The 12,350-nt window shown below is 41.9% G+C and overlaps 1 protein-coding gene across 5 annotated transcripts in view; it reads right to left on the bottom strand.

Moving 5' to 3' along the window:
- LOC122811991 (fumarylacetoacetate hydrolase domain-containing protein 2-like) overlaps window positions 1–12,350 on the bottom strand; it is a 300,331-nt gene that overhangs the window by 196,755 nt on the left and 91,226 nt on the right. For all 5 annotated transcript variants that reach the window (XM_044084198.1, XM_044084199.1, XM_044084196.1 and 2 more), the window contains one exon: window positions 424–640. In XM_044084198.1, the coding sequence (XP_043940133.1) occupies window positions 424–640 (217 nt within the window). The remainder of the gene's footprint in view (window positions 1–423; window positions 641–12,350) is intronic.

Genomic DNA, 12,350 nt, shown 5'->3' with positions numbered 1-12,350 from the left:
GTATAGAAGCATGCATGCTCATTAAATATATACTGGCACACACAGACATGCAGACACACACATACATACTTAATCAACTCAGCAAAGCTTAAAAATTAAAGACCCACTGCACACAGCTGCCCATTTTCAAGGGAAACCCATTCATTTTTTTCTCAATAACTGTTAGCTGATGTATTTGCAGCCTTTGAATAATAAACAACTTTGTCATTTCGGCCTCTTTGTAAGGCTGTGTTCAAAGGTAGACACATATACATCAGATTTGTTCCTAAGGGGAAAGATTCTGGATGGCAATTCAAAAAGCTGAACGACTATATAAAGTTTTTGGGGAAAAAAGGCTTTACTTAAACTGGGATCTGTACAGCATAAAAAAAAAATCAGTACCACTTTTGTTAACAACTCCTTTCCAAAAACAAACATGCTTACATTGCTTTCTTTTGGATGGATTATGTCATCATATGGTCCAACAATAGAACTAGGAAATTTGCTGAATATTATTGGTTCCTTTGGGATTGGAACATTTTGTTCTAAGCAGTGGTCAACATAGTTCATCCCAACACAGATAACTTTATCTGGACTTGTGATGGGTGGCAAAAGAGTAACTTCACACCGATTCCGGATGTTCCGTCCAGACTCCACAGCTCTGTGGATTAAAAAAAAAAAAATCAGGCAATGTATTGGTAAATGGAAATTCATCAAGAAGTACTAAAGATAACATTGTTTGGGAAAAGGTGAAAATTTGAAAGGAGTTACATTACTTTTATACAGTTGGATTGTTCCTGTTGCAAAACCAAAGCTTGGAAAAATGTAGAAAAAGCAGTATAAATATTCCACTATCAACACCCTGTAAAAACATTCCCACAGTAATACATGCATTTGTAAGAAATGGCCACAATCTTATCCATTAACAGCCTTTGCTAGTAAATTGTACTGCTGTGCATAGCTTCTTCCTTTTGTACCCACACACTGTAACATTATACTGATGTCCATTCCCCTTCATATGTTTACAGTGTAACACTATTATTATTCTACCCTCTCTGAATATACTTGAGAGTGTGTGTATACACACACACACATATGCCACTTGCCCTCCCCCTCAGAGTAATATTACACCTAAACCCCATTCCTCTTATTACATATATATTGTATTTTACTGGTACTCCTTCCTATTAGTATCTGTTCAGTGTGCCACTACAATCAACTCCTGTTACAATAACCTGTACAGTACACGGTTATACTGCTGTCCTAGTCTCCATGACATTTTTTTGCTGTAGTATCTCCCTCCTCCGCTCCCACACAGTGCATCAATTGACTGCCTCCTCTTCCTTTTGTGTACATATACCAAGTATCAGTGCTCGATTATCATCATCAGTACCCATAAACTGTGATGGGATACTATCCTCTTCCTTAGTACCTGTGTATTACAGCACCACACTGCTACCCCTACCCATCCTCAGTACCTGAAAAGTATATGCGAGTACTGCTATCCCCAATCACTACCTGTACTCCGTAATATACAGTCTTGCTGTTCCTTCTCCTTCTCTACCAGTACACTGTAAAACTAAACTGGTATCCCTTCCCCTCAGTTCCTGCACACTGAGATACTACACCCCCTACCCTTATCTTCAGTATCCTGACAGCTTCTTATATATCTGTCTGTGTTTTGCCCTTCAATACCTACATAGTCAACACTAGACAGATATTTCCTCTCCCTTTAATACTTGGGCATTACAAAGTACTGTAACTACATCCCCCCTCGGTAGCTGTTCACTACATCATCATAATGGATAACATCCACCTTTTTTGCACACTGCATCACAATAAACAAATGTCTTCCTCTGAATATCCGCACAATGCATCACTAGGTCTCATTTCCATCCCAATCAGTACTTATGTACACTCTACACTGCAATGCTGCTCTCTGCACTTGAACACTGTCATATTAATTAGCAACTCCTTCCCCTGACTGCCTGTCCACTGCATCAGTATGTTACTGCTTCTTCCTTCCTTTCAGTACTTGTACAGGGCATAAACTGCATCATTTTCCCTTAAGGACCTGTACACTTGCTTCTAAATCTGTATTCTGCAGAACTATATACATTTCTTTCTTCTACCCTTTGGATCTACACACTTTACTGCTTCCCTTCTTCGACTCTTCGGATCTACACACTACACTGCCGCCCTTCTGCATCAGATCTACACATTACATTGCCAGCCTTCTCCCCTTCGGATCTACGCACTACACTACCACCCTTCGGATCTACACACTATACTGCCTCACTTCTCTCCTTCGGATCTATACACTATACTGCCTCACTTCTCCCCTTCGGATCTACACACTCTGCTACCTCACTTCTCTATCTGTCTTTCTACTGGTAGCCTTTCACCTCATTATCTGTACAATGCATCACTATAACTGATCATTTCCCTCAATATCTTTACTACATCCTTAAACGGTTACCCCTTGCTTCTCAATAAATGACTACTGTCTACTAATCACTTATCGCTTAGTACCTGTACACTGCATTATTTATATGCTATTGTGTCTTCCTTACCTGTTTAGACTACCTTCTCAAATATATTTTTTTTCTTTTGTTTTTGTTATATGATGAAATTCTGGGCAAACTATTTCAGTATGTTATTTACATCATCATTGTTCAGACCATTATATTTGTCACTAAGTATTTTACTTTTTTGTTGCTACCATTTTGGATGCAGAGGAACTCTCATCAAAAGTGTATCACACTTCCAGTAACTCCACAGTTATTCCCAATCTGGGAGTAATTGATTAAAATAATTTTACTATAGTTTTTATAGAAACCAGTACACCGATTTTAATACTACCTGGTTTTGAGGACTCAACTTTTTAATGTTTATCCACCTTTTTCCACTGCTTATGTGTTCATAGAATACTACTAGGCTAATTGCTCTTGTGGGACATTTTAAGCCTAGTAGCTTACTCAAATCCTGCACCTTAACTGCTCTTGTGGGACATTTTAAGCCTAGCCACTTACTCAAACCCTGCATCTTGTATCTGTAAGGTAAACACCCTAACCAATATGCCAACCTGTTGACATAAATCATTTTCTTATTCTTGCTCTCCTACTGGTTTATCCTGTATTTTCCTGTGATAAAAGTGCTGAGCAAGTTCAAAAGAATAGGTTCTTGGCTCTATATACCAATTTCTTCTTTGTGTTAGGTGTGATATGACAGAGAATTTATCGAAGTAGTATTTTATTATATGCTGATCTGCTACTGACGTTTCCCTTGTTGATTTAGTATGCTCTCTGCCACCGACTTTTACCTTGTTGATTCAGTATGTTAGCAGGTAGCAGTATATTATGATCTACATATTACAATCTACGTAGTTTATTAGACTTTCCCATGTGAAGCAAAGATATTAGCATGATGCATGGCACTAGAAGGGATGACAGTGTTGTGGGTATGCAAACACAAGCCACAGAGCCTTGGACCAGGACAGCACAGTTACCATAATACTATAACTGGTGTTGTGATGACCATTATTCCAGGCATTCTATAGAGCTTTGGATCAGGCTGATTTACAGTGCAGTCACCACATCTGATTGCAATGCCTAAAATGAGTATTTGCTCTGTTGTAAACTAATAGACCCCTGTGCAGTCATACAGCTCTACAAAGATATGGGTTACCCCCTTTATTTATATTAACTGGTCATCTCATCACTGGCTACTGAATACTTAAAATTATAGGCTAGGAACTTCATCATCATGCTGTTTTTCCATTTGCTATGACCTGGTGTCAATACCTGTAGGACTTGTAGAAATATTCTCTATTCAACTATCACAAACAGTTCATACATATTAAGTAATGATCCCTAAACCAGACTTTCAAGGTTCAGGTTTACAGGTTAGCTCCCTGAGGCAGCTTTGCTTCTGATCTGAATGAACATGTGTGACTATATAGACTGTTCAGTACTGTTTGTGTTGTTTGGCCTGCTTCATGCTACATCTCCAAAAAAAACTACACTTTATAGCTTGTGAGGGCACTACATCATTCCCACTATGTCTCCCTCTTTTCCTTTCCAGACCACACAAAGACACATTACTAAGCTACAAAACCTACAGTTTTATATAACCTCCATCTCATACATATAAATGCTAGATTTCGTCTTATTAAAAAAATATATATTCCATCACAGTACAATCATTTCCCATTCAAGTAGTAATAAATGCAAAACTCCACCTGAACCAATCACAAGGAATTTACTTGTAACATTCATGACTGGAAATGGTAAACAACTACATGTAGACAGAGTCTACCAGAATTCAGACACAGAAACAAGAAAATTCCTCAGATTCAATTGGTTTCATGACAACTGCAGTGGTTAATTACTGATGCTGGGAGACTTCCAATGTCCCCAGAATAAAACTCAAGTAACAGCCATATACACGGATATTCAGCCACTTGGATACCCTCAGCTTCTATCCACTTCTAACACACAAGATCCCAGAATTATAACTAGCATCATCCTGAACTGAATATTTAATGCAGTTTTGTGGCTGCTAGTTTTATTAATGGAACTCTTCCAAATCACTCACGTGATCATCTACCTACTTGTACCATATGGAAAAACAAAGTGCCAAAAACTGCATTAAAACAATAACCTGCAAGAAACTTCAAGATGTTACCAATGGATACTACTGGAAACAAAATAACTACAACCGATGGAACTGCTTGGAACAAGTCAGAAAAAGGACTAAACTCTTCTAATATTTAGCAATACCCTCCCAAACCTTCTTAAAAAAGTCTCATCCAGGGATGTTAGAATAAAAGGCAAGGTTCCACCTTGAACAGAGCAGTGATGACACCAATTTACTAAATGAAAATATAGAACCATAATCAGATAAACTCAAACATTTCTCCAATCTACAAAATAGAAACCTAAAAAACAACTGCAAAACTGCATCTTTCTGGAAAGCTATCAAACTTTTAAAAATTATAATCCTAATAACATTCCTTTGGACCTACCATCAACACAAGAGACAGCAAACACATTTGCATGCTACTTTGAATCCATCATCAAGCACACTGGCAACAACTCAAAAAACTTGTGCACAACTGTTTATCAACTATATGAATTTCAGCCCAAAACAATTGCATCTCTAAGGAAACAACTCTTGTGTTCATGAGAAACTGTTATGCCTCACTGGATAAACTCATGTAAGCATGCCTAAAATCTAGAACCCTTTCCTGCACTTTCATCAACACAAATGCAATCCTTGAAGGATACTGTCTCTTTAATGTGTACATACGTTTACCTTTCGTTACTCACCTTCAAGTAATATAATGAGCCCTTTATTAAAATGTATTAAAAAATGTATTCAAATGATTAATCCACATGCAATTAACCAACTACCTGACTCAATATAATCTCCTTAGAAATTGTCGGTGGGGATGCTGACCTAATCATTGTCTCCAGACAGCATTTTTGAAACTACTCAAGGATGCAGTCACCCACTGAGACTTAGTCACTTCTGGGTTTCTCAAAAACCTTTGATGTAATAAGCCATTCTATCTTTTTAAACAGGAATTCTAGGCTAATGCACATCGACTTTATTTTACTTCCCCAGCTACCTTCATACTAAGTTAAAGCAGTTTGACTGCAAAATGTTGCAATCCACTGAGCTGCCCCTAAAATACAAGAATACCACAGAGTACTATACTTTGCTGTCTGCCTTCCACCATATCCACAGGTTAGATGCATGAAAACACTGCGGAGTCCATCTCATACAATACAGATGTATTGTGCATGTATATACAGTGCAGAAAACTCTCAAAGCTCATGTCAGAGCTGTAAAACAGCCTTAAATACACCTAACCTGGCTGAAACAAAGCACAACAGGTCTCATAGAAAAGAAAAATAAACTGAACAGCAACAGGAAGATTACACACCTAATTGGAGTTACTGGTACTTCTGAATCTTTATCTGTTTCTGATTACCTTCATGTCTCCATAAAGGCAGGCTAACCTGAAGATTATACACAGACTACAGTAAAGGACATAAAAAGATTGGAGCTCACCACAGAATAAGTACATACTTACTCCCTTTAAGCTCTATGTCTTCCAACACACCAAAATTCATATAAGGATCAAAAGCCATTGGCAACTCTTAGGTGTCTACTTACAAAAATGTCAACAACCCATCATAAAACAGCTAATTTTGTTCCTAAGCAACCATCTCACACACATCATTAGAAAGTTCTTAACACCCTTAACTAGATGTCACCTGAAAAAAAAAATCAAATATCTCACCTTTACATACAAGCTTCTGTACTCCAGCTTATAACCAGAACTTATTGCCACATTAACCTGGTATGTTCTCATAAGGAAACTCTGATTAGCTGTCCCACGATGCAGAAGGATAAAGCCCTTACTATGCCACAAATGGTGTGTGTTTGATTAGCATCCTCTTTTTTTTTTTTTTTCTCCCTCCTGCATCATTGTACAGCTCCCTAACCAGCACTCCACGTCTATCACTGGGTCTGCCAGCCATCTCCTTAATTCCCTAGATCATTTACGACAAGGCTGGGGCTGACCAGAATTTGAGGGCATCCTAGGGGTCTAGCAATTCACACTAAATGGTGGGGTCTAGGGGTCTAGCAATTCACACTAAATGGTGGGGTCTGTTTTATGACTCCACGTGTGACTACTTGTCTCACCACCACCAGAGATCATCACAGGTGGATACCCAGAGAACCACCCACCCCATCACGGATGGTATCAACCACCCCTCCTTGCCACTCCATCAGATGTCTGAGCACCTAATCAAACTGGGTTACTTGGGCTGTTGTCAGGGCTTTGTCCCTCTCTGCCAGCAGAGTAAATATTTTATGCAACTTGTAACTGAGCTGTGCTACTTATTTTCTGGAAAAAGACACCTATATGGAGAGATTATGTACCCAATGAGTTGTGACATATGCATGTTAAAAAGTGTAGCTAGGCTTCTGCAGTCAAAAGGTGTGGGGTGACATGCATCTGTAGCTTGTAGCTAAGTTGAGTACTAAAGAATTTTTATCAGTAGTTTTATTTTTTTCCAAGATTTTGATTTTTTTTGTTACCTGTTTAATACTGTAGAGTTTTGCCATCTTGAGCAGGCAGGGAATACTACCTACAACTGCTGCCTTCTTTTGCTCATCTGTTACATTAATTACATTATGAATTGTAAACTGTACTTAGAGGAAGTCAAAGTAAAGCAAGTAAACTTTCTATATCTAGAAGGACTCATGCCAACTTTAATTGCCAATTTTAGAAGTAGTACAGCATTGCAGCCCTTGCATTTTTAAAGCAAACAATAAAATAATACATACTTTTTTGCGGATGTGCTAGCCCCACTCCCATTTCTCCCTTAGGGTTAGATGCGGTATGCTGGTATAAAAATAATATAGAAGAATATTTGATCAACTTCTGAAAAGATACTAAGTTTGAATAATCTGTTACTTAGAAAACAAAAAAAATGAAAATTATTTTGGAGTAGAGAGATTTCAATTTGTGTTGATCTTTACAACAATTAACAGCTAAGAATCTGATGAAATATAAAGTGCAAAGTTCAAAACTGTATGAAATTGTGGGGAGAAGAAAAAAATGTTATGAGACTGTAATAGAAAGATTCTGGAATTTGACACCAAGTGATTTTGAAAGAAAATTATTATATGGATATTATGGAAATATTCAACACAACATAAAAGAAAGTTATAACAAAATGCCATTAAGCTCTCCTTAGATTTTTGGGGCAGGTAGTGTAGAGATGTTCTAAATAACAGAAGTGATACAATGTACACAATTAAAAAAATGTTTTGAATGTGGCAAAAAGAGTACAGAGGGTGAAGTATGGAATTCAGGTATTTTATCAATATGCAATTATATGAATATGTTTATTCTGAGTTTTTAATCCAATTTAATGCTCCCTTCCATATACATCAGTTCCATTTAGAACTGCACTTTAATTTATCTCAGTGTTATCTTCAGTACCAAAACAACTGTATTCTCCTATTAAATTAAAAAAAAAAACATTACATACTACTAGATTAAGGTAAATACCTATGAACCTATAAGGTCAGTTGAAATGAATAAGTAGTCTTTGTCTAGCTGCATGAGTTACAACATCAGAGAGACATGCATTCAGAACAAATACAGGTTCCCTTCCACATGTATAATTTGTGTATCATCATATTTCAGTTATAAAGCCAGGTGCAATATTCATAAAATACCTTAATTATGAGGTGGAATATATACAAAAGAAATAATTATGCCTTATTTTGCTTACTGGCTGCATCTTTGTTATAATAGGTGCAAGCTTTATTAGTCTGATGTAATGGGATCCTATCTCGCCTACATTCATAACTGATGGGTTCGGAGCCGATCCATCGGCTCCGACTCGGCCACTATACAATAAAACGAAGTCTCTAATCGGCTGGGCTACCCCTTATCCCAGAATGCACCACGCCTGCTTCCCCAGATCTCGTTTGCCGCTTTTCAAGCTAGACGTGGTCTCGACTTGGATGGAGCTAAGTGGTTTATTGTTACTTTTTGGTCTTTTGACCTAGGGGTTTCTTCACTAATTTAACAAACGGCTGTTTTAACAGCTTTACGTGTGTGTGTTATCTTTTTTCAGTGTAAATGAAATTTGATTGATTTACCGGGCAAGGCCCGTTTAAGTTAGAGGGCCCTTGCCCTTATTTGTGTGTTAATGTGGTGATTTTTTGCTTATTATATTGTGTTTATCGTCCTACTGTACGTCCTGCTTTATCGGGTAAGCCCGTTTTTAGTTAGAGGGCTTCTGTCCGTTTGTTTTTTTTCTGTAACTCGGGCCAGTCCCGTTTTTGAGTCAAGGGCTCGAGACCTACTTTAAGGTTATTGTTCTTGTCTGGATAAAAAGATAGTGGTGTGATACCATGTCTAAGGAGCAAAAGTCTGGTTTTAAAAAGTGCACCAAGTGCAACTACAAAATGTCTATTACTGATAGCCATGCTGTTTGTGTATATTGTTTGGGACTGAAACATCTGCAGGAAACATGTAGTGTTTGTCATGCTTTTTCCTCTAGGGTCCTTCAAGAACGTAAAAATAAATTGATCCTTAAGGGCCTTATTAAGCCCTCCTTTGAGGAAGGTTTGGCTTCTCCTTCCTCTCCAGCTTCTAAAAAGAAAAGGTCGTCGGCTCCGACCAGTCCGTCGGAACCGACTTCCAAGAAGCATAGGTCGACCTCTTCTTCCTCGGCTCCAATGGCTTCGGAGCCAAGGGTGGAAGGGTCTGCCTCGATACCTCTTTCCTCGGCTCCATTGGTGTCGGAGCCGCAGGTTGGGGGATCGAGAGGCGAATCATCTGCTTTGGCTCCTTTGGTCTCGGAGCCGTTGGAGGTGTGCAGCTCAGACTCTCCCCCCTTGGCCCCGAAGGCCCCTTCGGCGCCGATACTTATATATACAGCTCCGGATCCGGTGCCGATAGTGTTGGAGCAGTTTCGGAGCCGGTCCCCTGGTCTATCGGAGCCAAGAGAGAAGTCGTCTCGGGCCCCATCTATTTCCTCTAAATCCTCCAGATTGTCTGATTCAGATTTGGACAGAGTTATCCAGAGACTTTTCCAGTCCCTAGTTTTTGCAAAAATGGTCTCGGCTCCGGAGCCAGTCCCCACTTCGACACATCCGATTCCTCCTCCAACTTCCTCAGAGCCGTTGGAGTTGGTGATCGTAGAGCGGAGCGGAGTTGTCTAGTCAGAACCGAGACTCCCTCGGAGCCTCTCGGTTCCGACCATCATTCCTACCCTGTCCTCAGCGTCGGGGTTCGGTACCGGGACTTCCTCAGTCGGGGCCGAGGAGAACACTTTGGAACTGGTAGCTTTGGTGCCTAGTCTCCCCCTTGGAGCGTCGGCCGCAGGGATTCCCGGTACCGTCGTGGTCTCTCAGCCGGTGTCCTCCGTAGAGTCTGGAGGTCCTGCTTTTGAGGCCATGAGGAGTGCGCTGGCCATGTCCTTGTCGGCTCAGCAGGTCTCTATATCACCGTCCCTAGACTTGGGAACTGGTGCTTCTGGTGTAATTCACCTCCAGGACAGCGGGGCCCCAGAGCCTGAGGATACCCCCTTGGGGGGTTCCCTTCTCCCGGGGGGTCCTTCTGATTCCACTTAAGATGAACCTCCAAGGAAAAAATTGTGCAAGAGGAAGCACGTTGACTCCCAGGATGAGTCTATCATATCAGATACTGACCTCGATGATGCGGAGGGGTCCCCTAAATCGTCCTCGGATGACGTCTCATTCTCAGATATCCTCGAAATCTTGAGGCAGAGAGGCGATTGGCAGTCCAAAACCCCTTCCGCAGAGGAGTCAGTTTTCCTCAAGGCTTGTGGAGCCCAGCCCTCCGCCTCCTGGGTGTCTCCACCCTTCAATGAATTGCTAGACTTAGTTTCTCGAAGGGTGTGGGTACCTGCCAGGCCTAACAAGTTTCTCTCAGCCCCGTCTGAAAAGGAATTTTTGCCTAAAGGAGTCGCAGTAGATGCCACTCAGCAGGACGTGGCAGAGGCTTCAACGTCTATCCACCCTCCTAATAAGGATTCCAGGAGCATGGATAGGTATGGAAGCGCACTTTCTTCAGCGGCCTTTACCCTGCGGTCGCTGAATTATCTTTGTCATTTTACCAGGCTCCAAAGAGACCTCCTCAAAGAGTTAGGTGAGTCACTTACGGGTAATCTTCCTGAGGCGTTAGCCCAAACTGTTGGCGCCCAGATGACTACCCTATCTTCGATAGTCAACTCGTCCATGAGGCTCATCTCATATGCGGCCGAAGGGGCGAGTAGAGCAGCGGGAATAGGCGTGGCTCTCAGAAGACACGCCTGGTTACGCTTGTGTTCCTTTGCGGAGGCCTTTAAGTCTTCCTTCACCGATGCCCCCTTTGATGGGTCCTCCTTGTTTGGACCCAAGGTGAAGGACACACTGACTTGATGCGAGCAGGAGGGCAAGACCTTGACTGCCATGGGGGCTCGTTTTTCTGCTCCCTCTAGACCTTACCCCAAGGCCCAGAGAGGAGGGAAAATGTGGTTCAGAAAATCTCAAAGGTCTTTCCCTACTCCACCGAGTGATTCCCCCCTCTAGAGGCAGGGGGGGGGGATTCAGGAAGACGCCGCCCCAGAGGCGGCAGATGCCCCCGCAACTCTGGAGACCGCGATTCCTTTTGTGGTCCTTCCTACATTCAACATCCCCGAGACGTGGCCCAACTGCGCATCTCCGCAGCCAGTCGGGGGTCACTTTGCGGAACACCCACAGGCTTGGGAATCTATCACCAAGGATCAGTGGGTGCTCCGAACATAACCGGAGGCTATTTCATCCCTTTCATAAAACCCCCTCTTCCTATCAGGAAAATCCCGGATATGCCACCCAGTCAGCGGGATCAAGCAGTGGTCGAGGTCTCAAAGCTGCTAAGAAAAGGAGTCATCCAGCCTGTCCCCGCAGACCAGATCGGATCAGGAATTTACTCAAGATTATTTTTGGTGCCAAAAAAGACAGGGGACTCAAGGCCCATTTTGGACCTCAAATCATTGAATTGCTTTGTAAAGAAATCCAAATTACGAATGGTCACCCTTCAGTCCATTCTCCCGTTATTGGAGAAGGATGTCTGGATGTGCTCCATAGATCTCAAGGACGCTTACTATCACATCCTGATAAGTCAAGAGTCCAGGAGTTACTTACGCTTCCGCCTGGGAACCAGTCATTTCCAATTCAGAGCTCTGCCCTTTGGTCTCACCACAGCCCCCAGGGTGTTCACCAAGTGCCTGGCAGTAGTGACAGCTCACTTGAGAAGTCAAGGATTCCAAGTGTTTCCCTATCTAGACGACTGGCTCCTTACTGCCACCACCAAACATCTACTAGTTCGGGCGCTTATGACCACAGTCAGTTTGGGTCATTCACTAGGAATCACGTTCAATTGGAAAAAATCTGTGCTGCAGCCATCTCAGCGTATTACCTTTATAGGCGCAGAGTTAGACACAAGAAAAATGCGGGCATTCTTGCCGATAGAAAGGATTCAGGTCCTGCAGTCTCAGGTTCAAACCTTGTTACCCAGATCACGAGTTCAGGCCAGATTGATTCTGCAGTTATTGGGCACGATGGCCTCGACCATTCTTCTAGTCCCCTTAGCCAGGCTGCACATGCGGGTGCTGCAATGGTTACTGTCGGTTCAATGGTCTTTTCAGGATCTCCCCTTGAACCATTTGGTCCAGATTATGGAAATTTGCCGTCGGGACCTACGTTGGTGGCTGCTTCGGTCCAACCTGGACCAGGGGCGACCCTTTGCCCTTCAGCCTCCTGTCGCCACGGTGACCATGGACGCCTCC

Source organism: Protopterus annectens, chromosome 9.part0 (assembly GCF_019279795.1).
Source record: "Protopterus annectens isolate FY-2018-M chromosome 9.part0, PAN1.0, whole genome shotgun sequence".
Lineage (NCBI taxonomy): Eukaryota > Metazoa > Chordata > Ceratodontiformes > Protopteridae > Protopterus > Protopterus annectens.
The sequence above is the reverse complement of the archived record's forward strand: the minus strand, read 5'-3'. Positions and strand labels throughout refer to the sequence as shown.